At 42.5% G+C, this 14,931-nt stretch overlaps 2 protein-coding genes across 2 annotated transcripts; both read left to right on the plus strand.

Moving 5' to 3' along the window:
* Positions 1-258: 258 nt before the first annotated feature.
* LOC131686787 (uncharacterized) lies at positions 259-5,595 on the plus strand. The gene has a single exon (XM_058970781.1). The coding sequence runs from the start codon at positions 259-261 to the stop codon at positions 5,593-5,595; it is 5,337 nt and encodes a 1,778-aa protein (XP_058826764.1).
* A 3,055-nt stretch (positions 5,596-8,650) lies between these two features.
* LOC131686788 (cytochrome P450 6a2-like) lies at positions 8,651-10,306 on the plus strand (the record flags this gene model as incomplete). Its single annotated transcript, XM_058970782.1, has 2 exons — positions 8,651-9,785; positions 9,845-10,306. Coding segments are annotated over 2 exons (1,551 nt in total), but the record flags the coding sequence as incomplete, so codon positions are not given.
* Between the last annotated feature and the right edge of the window lie 4,625 nt (positions 10,307-14,931).

The following is a 14,931-nucleotide window of genomic DNA, read 5'->3' on the forward strand; positions in this document are numbered from 1 at the left end:
AATGTAAGTACCGCATGCAAGAGATATTTTGAGGAAATAGGGTGATCTAAGCGGTGATTAATTTATTGTTTCGATATCGTTTCGCTTGCTTTCATCCCATGAGCATTATTCGGTAGCGTGGCACTCTGGGTTTAAATCGATTGGTGTGGTTTATATTGAGCGTAGGTGAGGTAGGCTTTCTCATCGGATAATAAGTTTGTGGAAATGACGTCAAACTTGCGCACGCTTACCCGCCAAGAGCGGTTCTACTTAGACACCATGACCAATCTGAAAAGCTTTGTAGCAAATTTCGATGCCGAACGGGACAGTGGACAACTCGAGGGATGGAAGCAACGAATTGCAAATTTATACCACGATTTTCAGTCTAATCGGTTGCAAATTGAATCGGCACTGGATGAGACCGGTGAATCAAAGACAGATGAAAAGGGGAGCAAGATTTCAGAGGAAGCTAATAGGGCGATTCGGCGAGCGTTTGAACAAGACTATGTTATGGTTTACAGTTTTCTCACCAATATACTGTGTAAGTCTGAAGCGAAAGTACAGATGATGCTGCCATCCCCTTCTAGAGATTGCGTTAACGCCCCAGATCATTCGCTCTCTCGTATAAAACTACCAGAAGTTAGGCTTCCAACCTTTGATGGATCCATTTCAGAGTGGATAACATTTCGTGATACATTTAAATCTCTCATAGACTCGAATCCCCAGCTTTCGCCAATCGATAAATTGTCGTATCTCGTTGCTTCCTTGTCAAAAGATGCCAGAAAGGTAATTGAATCGATCGAGCACACCGCCGCCAATTATACCGTTGCATGGCATCTGTTAGAAAGGCGTTTTGACAATAAAAAACTAGTGGTAAAAACGTATATTGACAGTCTATTCTCAATTGATTCAATGAAAAGGGAGTCGTATGAGTCGCTGATGCAACTGGTCGACGATTTTGAGCGGAACCTGTGCATGATCGAAAAGATGAACATACCAACCGACGGTTGGAGCGTATTGCTGGCGCACATGGTTTGCAGTAGGCTTGATCCTTCCACTCTGAAACAATGGGAAATCCATCACAAATCAACTGATGTACCCACGTACCATGATGTTATCGCATTTCTTCGTACTCATCTTACGGTGCTCCAATCGTTGACGCCGTTCAAATCTCGTTCGTTTGATTATGTGAAATCGGAAACGGTCCGGTCGCAGAAGTCTAAAGTAAATACAGTCCATACAGCTACCAACTCATCGCCCGGTACGTGTCCATTTTGCTCAAAATACGCACATTCTCCGTTCAAATGTGACGTGTTCCAAAAACTCTCCGTGGCGCTGCGCTTCGAGCAAGTAAAAAAGCTAAACCTCTGCATCAATTGTTTTTCCTCCTCCCACCTACTAAGGAATTGCTCATCCGGTGCATGCAGAGTATGTAACCAGAAGCACCATACAATGCTACACCAATCACCGACCGATCGCTCGTTCACCCAATCGAAATCACCTATACCTATCACTTCTAGTTCGCAACCACCGAAGTCGTCAAAGGACAATCAACCTAACTCGTTAAACCAACCTTCAACTTCTCGATCCTCGCCACCAGCAGAATCCCAAACGCCAACAGCCACTGCCTCTAGCCTTGTTTCCACCACTCTCGTCGGAAGTTCCTGCAATGTTCCTGCCACTGTACTGCTGCAAACAGCCATTGTAAAGGTCTTCAATTCATATGGGAACGCACAGTGGGCCAGAGCGCTCTTGGATCCTGCTTCTCAGTTGAACTTAATAACGGAAAATCTCGTACAGAAATGCCAGTTGCGTCGCTACTCCAATCGTCAAGAAATTGGTGGTGTAGGCAACTCTATCGTCGTATCGTACCATGCGGTTACCATTCGTATTGGATCTCGGTGTTCGGATTTCCTCGCAGACGCACAGTGTCATATTCTTAAGAAAATCACACGAGAACTTCCAGTTCGGTGTGTCGATACTTCCCCATGGCATATTCCATCTAATATTGTCTTAGCAGACCCGAAATTCCATGAACCTGGACCCATCGATTTACTTATCGGGATGGAGTTGTATTATGACCTGTTGCTCGAAGGTTTTCTGAAACTGGGCCCAGAAAAACCAATTTTGCAAGAAACTGTTTTCGGCTGGGTTGCTTCCGGAAAGGTCGGTTCCAGTCGTCCTGAGTCAACTCTTAAACTGGCACATGTCACCAGCACACAGTCTCTCGATGAACAACTATCTCGCTTTTGGGAAATAGAATCATGTTGGACTACCAGCACCCAATCCTTAGAAGAAACCGCTTGTGAAAACCACTTTGCCGCAAGTGTATTTCGAGATCAGACCGGTCGCTTTGTTGTCACCCTTCCCAAACGAGCTGAAATTCTAAATCAACTGGGAAATTCGAAGGAGATTGCTACTCGCAGATTTCGCGCTCTCGAACGCCGTTTTGATGCTAATCCTCACCTGAAGGAATCTTACACGGTTTTTATTGACGAATACCATCAACTTAACCACATGCGGGAGATCTCAGACAGTGAAGCTTCCGCGCCTATAGCCTATTACCTGCCACACCATGGCGTCGAAAAGGTAGAAAGTACAACAACGAAACTGCGAGTCGTTTTCGACGCCTCATGCCGCACTGATACCGGAATCTCATTGAACCAGGCTCTCATGGTGGGCCCAGTCATCCAAGATGATCTGTTGTCAATTATTTTACGCTTCCGGATGCATCGATATGTCATTATCGCCGATATCGAAAAGATGTTTCGCCAAATACGTGTGCACCCGTCGGATTACCCACTGCAACGTATTCTTTGGCGATGCTCATCGTCTCAGCCCCTTCGTACTTTCGAACTTACGACAGTGACTTATGGCACGGCCTCTGCTCCTTACTTGGCAACCAAGTGCCTTCAACGGCTGTCGGAGGATGGATCGAATGATTTCCCTCTTGCTTCTTTAGTCCTAGGTAAGGACTTTTATATGGACGATATGCCGACCGGGGTTGACAATGAAGCTGAAGGGAGTGAACTGTGTCGACAACTGTTGCAGTTGCTCCAATCTGCCGGTTTGAGCCTGCGTAAATGGTCTTCGAATTCCTCGACAATTCTTTCCGAGATCCCACCCGAACTTCGTGACGAACGAAGTACTCTAGCTCTTGACTCGCCCATCACTCAAATCAAAACTTTGGGCTTGCATTGGCAGCCGTCCGACGATGTGTTTCGTTATTCCGTGCCCAAATGGTCTCAGGAGGGACCGATTTCTCGCCGTATTGTACTGTCCGACACAGCTCGGCTCTACGATCCTCTAGGGCTTATTGGTCCAGTTGTAGTGATCGCCAAACTTTTCGTACAAACCCTCTGGCGAACTTCTAAGAACTGGGATGATCCGCTAGACGAGGCCCAGCAGCAGCATTGGTTGGAGTTTCGTAGCAGCTTAGATAAATTAGCCACAATCGTTATTCCGAGATGGGTAGCGTTCGCTTCCGCTCCAGTCTCAATAGAGATGCACGGCTTTTGTGATGCCTCCGAGAAAGCTTACGGGGCCTGCATTTATTTGCGGACAGTTTCCATCGATGGGATGATATCCGTACGCCTATTAGCCGCCAAATCGAGAGTGGCTCCTCTTGGAGACTCGAAGAAACAAAGGCGTATTTGTTTACCCCGGTTGGAACTTTCATCAGCGCTCTTGTTGAGCCACCTCTACCATAAGGTTCACACCAGTGTAGAATTGAAAACCAAATCCATATTCTGGACAGACTCGATGATTACTCTGCATTGGCTTAGTTCGAGTCCATCACGATGGAAGACATTTATTGCTAATCGCGTCTCGGAAGTGCAGCATTTAACAAGTGGAGGTGTATGGGCTCATGTACCTGGCATCGAGAATCCTGCGGATATAATCTCCCGAGGAATGTATCCAGATCAACTGAAGCAAACATCTCCGTGGTGGAGTGGAGCACCATGGCTTAGCCGATCCTCTCGTTTTTGGCCACCGCTAACCTGTCCAATTACCGTCGATTCCCTACCGCCAGAACTGCTGGAGGAAAAGGCTGTCTCATTGCCAATTCAAGTGTACCAGCCAAATGAAATTTTCTTCATTCGATCATCGTTCTCAGCTCTCGTTCGTATTGTTGCCTTACTTTGCCGCTTCATTCATAACAGCAAGCCCAACAACCGCAGTAGTAGGAGATCAGGTTTACTATGCACGATGGAGCTCAATGAAGCCGTGAAGGTCCTTGTTCGACTAGCACAGTCAGAAGTATTCGCTCAAGATATCGCAGCAGTGTCCAAGGACGGTCAAGTGGGACCGAAATCAGCTCTGAAACATCACACTCCAATTATCGTCGATGGGATCCTCAGAATTCGTGGCCGACTTCGACATGCGGCCATATCTCTAGATCGGAAACATCCAATGATTCTGCCTGCGCGACATCCCATCACGAAATCAATACTTAACTACTATCACCTAAAGAATTTACACGCCGGACCACAACTGCTTGTAGCGTGCGTTCGGGAAAAATTCTGGCCACTTCGCATCCGCGATTTGGCACGAAGCGTAGTGCATTCCTGCATAAGCTGCTTTCGTTGCCGTCCTCGAAACCTCGAGCAACTCATGGGAGATCTACCTCCAGACAGAGTTACCCCAACGTTGCCCTTTCTTAACACTGGAGTAGATCTCTGTGGACCATTTCTATATCGTAGCAGCAAAAGAGCGACTGCTATAAAGTGCTACGTAGCAATCTTCGTGTGCTTTGTCACAAAGGCAGTTCATATAGAGCTTGTCTACGACCTCTCCACTGCGTCGTTCATAGCAGCATTGCATCGGTTCATCGCTCGCAGAGGGAAGCCAAATCAAATAGAGTGCGACAACGCCAAAAACTTCGTGGGAACTTCAAGAGAACTGGGAGAGCTCGCCAAGCAGTTTCGTTCACAGCAGCATCAAGATGAAGTAATCAACCGCTGTGCAGATAACGGAATATCCTTCAAATTCATCCCGCCACGCAGCCCAAACTTCGGTGGCCTTTGGGAGGCGGCGGTTAAATCGTTCAAACAGCACTTCCGTCGTACCGTTGGAAACTCTGTACTATCACAGGATGAGTTTGTGACACTTCTGGCCCGCATCGAAGCTTGTTTAAACTCAAGGCCGCTCACACCACTCACAGCTGATCCAAATGATGTGGAGGTATTAACACCGGGTCACTTTCTCGTATTTCGTCCACTGACATGCTTTCCCGAACCTGACCTCTCCGGTGTCCCGCAAGGCCGACTTAGCCGTTGGCAAGAAAATCAGCAACTCCTTCGGCGACTCTGGAAGCAGTGGACAAAGGACTATCGTTCTGGACTCCACCCCCGAACCAAGTGGACGCGCATCAGAGATAACATCTCCATCGGCACGATGGTTCTTCTAAAGGAGGATAACCTCCCGCCTCTAAAATGGAAGTACGGTAGAATCACCAACATCATTCGTGGAGACGATAACAACATCCGCGTAGTCGACGTACGGACAGTAGATGGAGAATATCGGCGTGCAATCTCGAAAATATGCGTCCTTCCTACTCGTCAACCCACAACCGAGTCAGCTGGCGCTGCCAGTATCAACCCAGATGACCTCTAAGCTCTTCCATCGCAGTACTTCGGTGCTGCGCAACGAACGGAGGCCCTGGGGCCTCCGCCACTGTAAGTATTGTTTATTAAAGAACCCGCAAAAAACTCATAGAATGTTCCTCCTCCGGCATGTGCTGCGCTTCGATGGCTACTCCGACCGTCAACCATGAGTAAGCCCAACCCTGATGACGTTGAAGGACGAGTCGATCACTGTAGATGCTGGCCGGCCCGAAGGACGACCCCAAAGACGTCACTATCCGAAATAGACGAATCATCCGCTTGTCAACTTATTACCAACCAACATCCTTGTGACGTCATCAATTTCAACGAGACATCGCCCGGATCAATTCATCGCGATTGCTGACTTACGGTGAAAGGATGCCGCAGAATGAAAATAGATCGTAGGACATCGCCAATTTGAACGAGAACATTAGACGACGAATCATCGATCTTTCTTCAGAGAACTCCAGCCTTCATCATCTAACATTCGTCGCCGTCTAGTTAGTTGAAAGAGCCAATCTTTCAACAGGGGCCGGCATATGTTGGAGCAACCCTAGTTCATAAGATTTAAATATCTAATATGTGTACTAAATTTGGAGATAATGTATCGATCTCGCTTCCTCTTTTGGATCGTTATCATTCGATCTACTTACTTATCACTAGCACTCGACTAGCGGGAGAAATAGATCCGATCGAGGTTCGGAAAGGCCTTTATTAATTTCCTTTTGTACTGAATTCCCATATAAATTGTTATATGCAAACCAGATAACCAGTTGAAATAAATCTCTCGAGTAGTGTACACTATATTTTTCAATAGTGCCAAAATCGATTAAGTGAATAAAAATTAGTTTAACACAAACGTGTCGTGTCCGTCTTCACATAGTCGATCACATTCCGGACGGTCTCAGTATCCGCCGCGAGAACAACCACCATCTTAAGAAATCACATTTTCAACCATAACAACTTCTCACAGTTTTATAGGTTAAAAATTATTTTTTGGAACCGGAAACCTAACAGCGACGAACTCCAGAAATTTCAGATAACGATGGAATTACCAATCTCGTAAGTCCAGACCAGGCGAACGATTCAAATCGAGTTGATCAAATTACGAATGTTTTGAAGACGCTGTCCGCAATGTCATAGAATTTCAACTATCCAGGTTTTGGTTAGGTCTCCCTGGTTAAGTCCAGGCAACTGTAGTGTAGTTCTAGTTAGATTTTTCTTTATCGCTATGAGAGCACCACCTCCGCGGATTAGATGACTGGTGGAAGAGTTGCGATCGCATCGGTAGATTGCGTAGTTCGTCGATAGCTCAGCGTGTAATAGTGTGAGGGCGAGCAAGAAGGCCTGCGTTTTAATTCGCATTCCGCGAACGTTCTGGTAGTAGACGGACAGGAAACCATGCGCTGTATGCGACGGTGTGCTATGAACCAAAAGGTTTTCAGGAAGCGGATTTTTATGTAAAGCAAAATACTCACCTAAGAAGAGAGTTTAAAACATATTATCATACACATTTTCGAATTATTATTTTATTGTTGTAAATAGGTAGAGCAAAATGGAAATTAGGTCATGAGCAACACGAGTAAACCATGTTGAGTCAATAAAAGCGACAGTGATCTTACGAAGATAGTTGACAGAAAGTAAATAGGAAAGCAGAATTAAATGGCCTTGAACATTTCGATAAAATCCGGACGAACAGGTCAGTGCCTCAGAAAAAGGATACATTTCGAATTAAACCCAGGTGGCCCAGTTAGTGCTGATGGATAATCTGAAAATACACAGTGAATCCAATGTAGGTAGTAATAAAGGTTCAGAAAAGCATACATGATTCCAGGAGTCACTCGAAAAGAAGTGTATGCATGAAAGGAAGGAAGCAGAAATAGAAAAGTACCGCATTAATTCATTGTTCTATATTTGGCAGAAGCGGACATGTTTAAAATCGACGGAAAGTTCATTGGAAAAAAGTTGAGACACACAGAGTTTACCATATTATTAGGAAATTTTATGACATATTTTATCAGAAATTTCGAAAACTATGTTATACAAAAATATGAACGACATTTTGAGCGGCAGATATTGGCAGCTGAAATGCTGTTTGCGACACGACAAGAAGATCGTGTCATTGTACTCATAGAAAGGAAAAGTGGGGCAACTCTCATCTAGAAGAATAATTATCTAATCTCAGATTCCTAGCAAATAGAAGATGCCTATAAATAACAACGTTTTACAACAGATTTAGTCTTTGGTTGAGGCCTTATTTTCTTACAACACAAGTAAAGACTACGGCTGGAACTATCACCTAACATTTGAACACCAACAGTCGTTATTATTATCCGTAGAACTGAAGTTATCGAAGTCATTTTAATTGTAGCCTTCTGGAGCAGTGCTGCCAGGCACTGTTTCCGTTAACAGTGAAAAAGTAATGTTTACATAACCTCGTTATCTTGAAATATTATTGAAAACTGCTAAAACGAATAAATTTAGACAGCAGTTGACAACCTTTTCCAATTAATTGGACGACTGTAAATATTGTAATTAGCATTGGAAGGTAAAAATTAAGTAGCTCTTAGCACTGCGAGAAAAACCCTGACCCAATACAAGATTTTTGGATCCTTTCGTGAACTTGAGATAAATTGGGTAGTTTCCACTGGTCGATGACTTTAATGGCTATTGACAAATCAAGATGAATGCCAAATAAATTTAAATGAATGTTCAACAAAAATTAACGTTGATCTAAAAAATCGATTCCTTAAAAAAAATATCGATGTTTGTGCCTAAAGCCAACACGATTTTTCACATGTGACAACCACCGCACTGATTTCCGTGACCCAAATAATGAACAGTTACCATTTATCGAATCAAAATATTATTAAATGAATTAGCTGAGTAACGCCATAAGCAGATTGAACCAGTTGTTGTTGTTGTATGAAATATCGAATGACAGCATGACACAGCAAAACAGCTTTTTAATAGATACCTACTCGATTGTACGTGGATTGCTGCCTTATCGCTTCGACCTTCTTATGCTTGTCACTGTTCATCCACTGCCACTCGTTGCAGATTAACCGGTCACTCAGTCAGTTTCCATTGGACCATCATCTGAATCGGATCTACTTAGTTTGTTCCTTGTTATAACAATGGCGTTGCCATTAGCTGTACTTTTGCTTGTAACTTTTCTGTTACTCTCTGTATTCTACGTCAAACGACGATATTCGTACTGGGCTCGCCAGAAAGTGCCCTTTTCCGAACCGGAGTTTCCCTACGGCAGCTTCAAAGACATCAACCGTAAATCCCTGGCAGATTTCTCCACGGATCACTATCGGCGCTGGCGGAGTACCGGAACCCGTTTCTTCGGATCTTTTCTTTTTCTGGAACCTCTACTCACCATCGTCGATCTGGATCTGATTAAAACTGTGCTGATCAAGGATTTCAACTACTTTCCGGACCGGGGGGTGTTTCACAATGCGAGAGATGATCCGCTGAGTGCGCATCTGTTCGCAATCGAGGGGAACCCGTGGCGATCGTTGCGAACGCGACTGTCACCGACGTTTACCTCCGGAAAGATGAAAGTTATGTTTTCGACGCTGGCAGCGGTGGGTGATAGCCTTTCCGAGTTTTTGGTGAACGAAGTTGGCTGTGGGAAAGATATGCAGATCAAGGATGTCATGGCGCGATTCACAACAGATGTAATCGGTAGTTGTGCCTTTGGGATCGAGTGCAATAGTTTCAAAGAACCGAACAGTGAGTTTAGAAAGTTTGGGCAACTCGTTTTTGAAACTCCAAGGCATTCGCTAATGATGTCACTGTTTTTGAGGCTATATCCGGATGCTGGGAAGAGACTTCGCATAAAATCGTTGCGCGACGAGTGTAGTGAATTTTTCTACAAACTGGTCAAGAATATGATGAACTATAGAGAGAAGAACGAGATCGAGAGGAATGATTTCCTGAATATGCTTATTCAGTTGAGGAAAAATGAAAAACAGCTGTCAGTGGAAGAAATTGCGGCACAGTCGTTTATTTTCTTTGCAGCCGGGTTCGAAACGTCGTCTTCCAATCAAACTTTTTGTTTGTATGAGTTGGCATTGAATCAAGATTGTCAGGAAAAGGCTAGAAAGTGTGTGTTGGATGCCATTAAAAAATATGGTGGGTTAACATACGAAGCGGTTTGTGATATGCCATATCTCGATCAGTGTATCAATGGTGAGTATAAATTGATAACTTAGGATATATACAAAAAATACTGCGCGTTTCTATTTCAGAAATTCTTCGTATGTATCCATCCCTCTCCATTTTGGAGAGGAAAGCTTTTCAAGACTACCACATTCCCGACTCGAATATCGTGATCCCGAAGGGTATGAAGATCAACATTCCCGTGTTTGCAATACACCGTGACGAACGGTACTATCCGAATCCTGACGTCTTTGATCCCGACCGATTCCGACCGGAGGAAATGGCGAAACGACACCTGAGCACCTTTCTGCCGTTCGGTGAAGGACCCAGAATCTGCATTGGGCTGCGATTCGGAATGTTGCAGTCCCGGGTGGGACTGGCAACCATTCTGAGCCGGTTTAAAGTCAGTCCTTGCGAGAAGACTCCTATTCCGGTGGAGTTTTCCAATACTGCGATTGTTTTGCAACCGAAAGGAGCCGTGTGGTTGAAGGTTGAACCTTTATAAAATTATACAGTCTCGAATTTAAATACATATATTTAACTTGAAGAAATGTTTTGTTCATAATGTATTTAGAATGGAGCCCCTTTTTACGGTACTCTTTTATAGTTATGTTCGAAGAAACGAAACGCAAATGAAACAAGCATACAGAAAGAAGTCAATCATTTGTTGACACAATGTTTTGTAACCGTCCAAGTAGGCCACGTGTTTTATCAGCAGCACCTCTTCCGCAAGCGAGCAAATGATTGGAACATAGACAGTCAAGATCTAGTAATCACTGAACGATTCGAATAGGAACAGTAGCGTCGCAGTGGGGGGGGGGGAGGTAGCAAAGATTAAATAAATGTCAATTCGGGTTTAGGTTCATTGAATAAAATGGGTTTGTTGGTATGTATGTTTCCTAATCCATTTCACCTCCTCTACCCAACCAACTTATTTGAACATATAGTTGGAGCTGCGAGTTCTGCGTTCAACATTTGATGCATTTGTTCAAACGCTAGATTACGCGCTCGATTTGAATTCGTGCGTATTTATATTAGTATGTATTTCATAATTTCGGAATGAATGATGATGATGGTCCCAGTTCTTACTACCACAAAGGTTAATTATCTTGAAAATAATTAATACTTTCACTCATGACAAAACCAGTTAATGAAAAAAAAACAGACTGCTTCAAATGGAGATATAGTCTTTCCTTCAAAAGAATGTAACCAGATACATCTCGAATATTCCGTCAACAACCATCAAGAAAATTTCCATTCCGGGAAGATACGTGAGAGAATCAGAAATTTGACCTAATTACTTCCATTTTCGAAAATTCTTTGTAAGACTCCTGATACCCGAGCAAAGTCGAACATCAAACCTACAACAAGTAGAATTAATATTTTGATAATAGCATTAAATTGAAATCTTATTTTGCTATCAGGTTTGGATTTTTCAATTATGACATCGAATTTTGATCTCATTTTGCTATCCTTGTTTATTAGAAGAATTTTCTACGCTTATATTTCTTTGGTAAAACATCAAAGTGAATACATATTTTGTTATCAAAAAAATTTCAATATGTCAGTGAGCTATCAATTTAATCTCACTGATAGCAGAATTAGTTTTCTGTTTGATATCATATATTTACTGCCAGACTCTGCTCGGGTATCGGTACTACCACGAAGAAGTGACGAACCTAGTGGCAGTGCAGAGGCCAGTCGAGTCATATCATCCACCTCAGTTCAGACCTCTTTATTGAAAGTTGCCTACCACTAACCTAAGGTAATAAAGGGCTATTCCTATCCTGGAACATTCTAGGTTGATCAGGAATTGAACCCGATATCTCGTTATATTAGAAGGAGTCATCAAGCCCCATACTCAACGAACTACCACTACCACAGTTCAGTTTTGTTATCTCAGATGAATCAAGCAGCATTCATTGATGCAAAAGGATTAAACATCCCGTATGTTTGTTGGCTTCGCAAACCATGCGTCGATCGCAGCGTAGTGTAAATAGAATTTCTAACATTTGAAATTGAGGCAGCTAAAATCGAACTAACAGAGTCCGCTTCTTCAGGTCACTTTGAGTCCATGGGTACTAATGTACCAAGGGGCCTGTTTCAAAATATTCATCAATAAACTATGTCTATTTTATACTGCCTCACACTAAATTTTAATTTTGGCATTGAAAATTAGAGATAGGCGGATATTTTACCCAATTTCCGATCCGAACCTGCAACCGTAGGAATCGGGGCGATTTTAGATCTTGTTAGCATCGTGTAGGTCAGAGATTTCAAAAACCATTTATTCCGGATATGGATCGTTTTTTAAACATTTCGCACTTACTCATGCAGTTCCATAAATATCAGAATGGGCAAAGTTATCCGTAAAAAAATTGAACCAAGCCTAATTTTCCTATTTTCGCATACAAAACTTCGTCCCATAAATGAGAGTGTATCGAGTTAACGGTACTATTCATAAATTTTGAACTGGGAGTTAATGAGTTGGAACATTAAATTGTGGAAAATTTTGCTGTGCTGTGTAACAGGAAGACATTGATAACTACGAACATTTTGAAGCATTTTTGCTGTAAATTTCGTTTCTTATTTCGCGGTAATTTTGATCAGTAAGATTTTTGAACTAAAAAGAGAAATTTTGCGATTTTAAAATGAATTTTTTCGACGCTCAGAAAAAATAGCTGCATGGGGAAGACATATATTTTTTTTGGCTTTATAGACAAAAATGTTTGCTGTTACTAAAAAAAATGTTGAATAGTTTAATTAAACAGACATTTTCATGTTTACATGTACACGGGATTATTTCAGTTTACAAAAATAAAGCGAAAAATTATGCCATAAGTACAGAAATAGAACGCGTTTAGAATAAAATTGATGTTGGTTTAGATATTTTTTAAAAGAAATGAACGGAACTGCTCAAATTTTGTGGATGTGTAAGGCCTGTAAGGGTATTATAGAAAATACCCGTTTCACTAAGGCACTAATCTCTACGAATTTTCCCATAACGGAGATGAATGCTAAGAACAGATTTTTTTTAAAGAACTTCTAATCGAGAATCGCAATAGTATCATTGAGGAAGGCAAGAGATCCAAGATGGGTTTTCTAAGCTTTCGCTGGCAATAACTACTCCAGTCTTACAAAGAAAGATGTTGATTCCACATCCGAGGACCCCACAAAGACCACGCCATCTATAATCAACCAGCAACTCTTTTCCGTAGTGCTTCAGAAGCGATTAAAATCTCTCTCTACCCACGGTTACGATAAAACATCCGACGCCTAGATTCTGGATGTACCTGACAAAGATATCACTGGGATGTAACTGAAACGGACATTATTGCTGTGGCTAGAGGCTGTCTGCAGACCGACGACATACTCGTGAGAAGTTTCAAACAGAGTTTGGGACAGACATATATCTAACATTAAGGTTCATGTCTTTCTCCTGTCTTTCAAGGTAGGTGTTAAACCAGAACTGTGGGAAAAAGCAATGCTTCCATTAACCTGGCAGAATGATGTATAATTTCGCGAATTCACTGACTATGGTGTAGCTGCTACAAATCAGTTTGTTTTTGGAAACCAACAGCGTAACGGAACCGATTTCCATAGCACATCATACAGCCGCCTAACGATGATTGAAACGCGATATAATGCGCAGCTTTTATTTATTGCTGATAATACCGCCAAACCTACTTCTACTTGTACTGAGGATAACGTTTCTTCGCCAAAACTCCCTATTTTCGATACTCAGCCAGCAACCCAGATTACTCCCAACTCCCCGACAGTTTACTATCAGAATGTCAGAGGCGTGCGAACAAAAACAAATGACTTCCACATTTCAATCACGAGTTGCGGCTACGACGTCATAATGTCGACTGAAACAATGCTTCGAGAAGACATTTCAAACTCAGAATTCTCATCATCGTATTAATTTTACCGCTGTGAGCGTAGTATTGCAACAAAGACATTAACCTGTGGTGGTGGCCAAGGCGGCCACCTGCTGTTAAATTATCTTTAAAGGGCAAAACAGTTATCCTGGAAGACTGCAATAAATTATAACAACGATCTGTGTATATAGGTGGAATATATTTGCAACCGAACATTGATACAACTTTGTATTCTTCTCATTCATCGGCAATGCGACAAATCGCCTGAACCTTGCGTCAGATTCTGACACCATCGTCATTTTGGGTGACTATAATCTTTCAGTCCTCATTTGGGGCCTTGACGAGCATATTAATACATTACATCATCGGGACGGAAATTTTTTCTCACGAAGTTTCTATCTGTAGGCTTACGTCAAGTAAATGAACTACTAAATGTGATTGTGTAGAGATCATCGATATGCCACACTCCATTCTCAACGTTTGTATTGAAACTTGATGTACACTTTTATGCTAAACCAAGGCACAAACGACGATGTAACATAGCTTGATTTCAACCGTTACCTGGATTACGGGATGGTTACTAACCAGTACTAACCAGTGGTTAGTAACCATCCCGTAATCCAGGTAACGGTTGAAATCAATTTAAAAATTGGTTACATTCATACCTGTCGGACCGCTACGTGTATGTTAAGCTGAACACTTCAAACTCAGATTATTTTAACTAACTATCTGATGCCCTTCAAGGCAGTATACTGGGGCCGCTCATATTCATATTAGTTGTTAATGATCTATGTCTTCATTTGAACTGCGGCAAAGTACTATATGCTGATGATCTGAAAAGGCAACCTCTGAATGAACAAATCCTGAAGCGTGTTGAAACCATCTGTGATCAAGGTGTAAAATTTACCAACACGATGCGCTTCACAGAACATATATCGTTGATAACCTCTAAGGCTTACGCAGTATTGGGATTCATCCGGCGTAACACGTCTCAGTTCAATGATATACACACACACACTTAAGGCACTCTTCTATTCGTTGGTACGAAGCATACTCGAATATGCAGTTCTTGTCTGGACTCCATATCAAAACACACCGTCGCTGCGAATTGAAAGGGTCCAGAAAAGCTTTTTTAATTACGCTCTGGAACAGTTTCCATGAGAAGTCCGCACTATCTATATTATTCCGAAAACCGATGCCGACTCATCAACTTTCAAATGTGGACTAAAGTCAAAACTTTGTCGTATCAGTTCAAGTAGGACGGTTTTATGTAATTTTGGTACGCACAACTCGTT

The sequence above is a fragment of the Topomyia yanbarensis genome, chromosome 3 (genome assembly GCF_030247195.1).
Source record: "Topomyia yanbarensis strain Yona2022 chromosome 3, ASM3024719v1, whole genome shotgun sequence".
Lineage (NCBI taxonomy): Eukaryota > Metazoa > Arthropoda > Insecta > Diptera > Culicidae > Topomyia > Topomyia yanbarensis.

What these genes read in the sequence shown, in the direction of transcription:
- LOC131686787 (XM_058970781.1), top strand. Translation starts at nt 259, where the DNA reads ATGACCAATCTGAAAAGCTTTGTAGCAAATTTCGATGCCGAACGGGAC.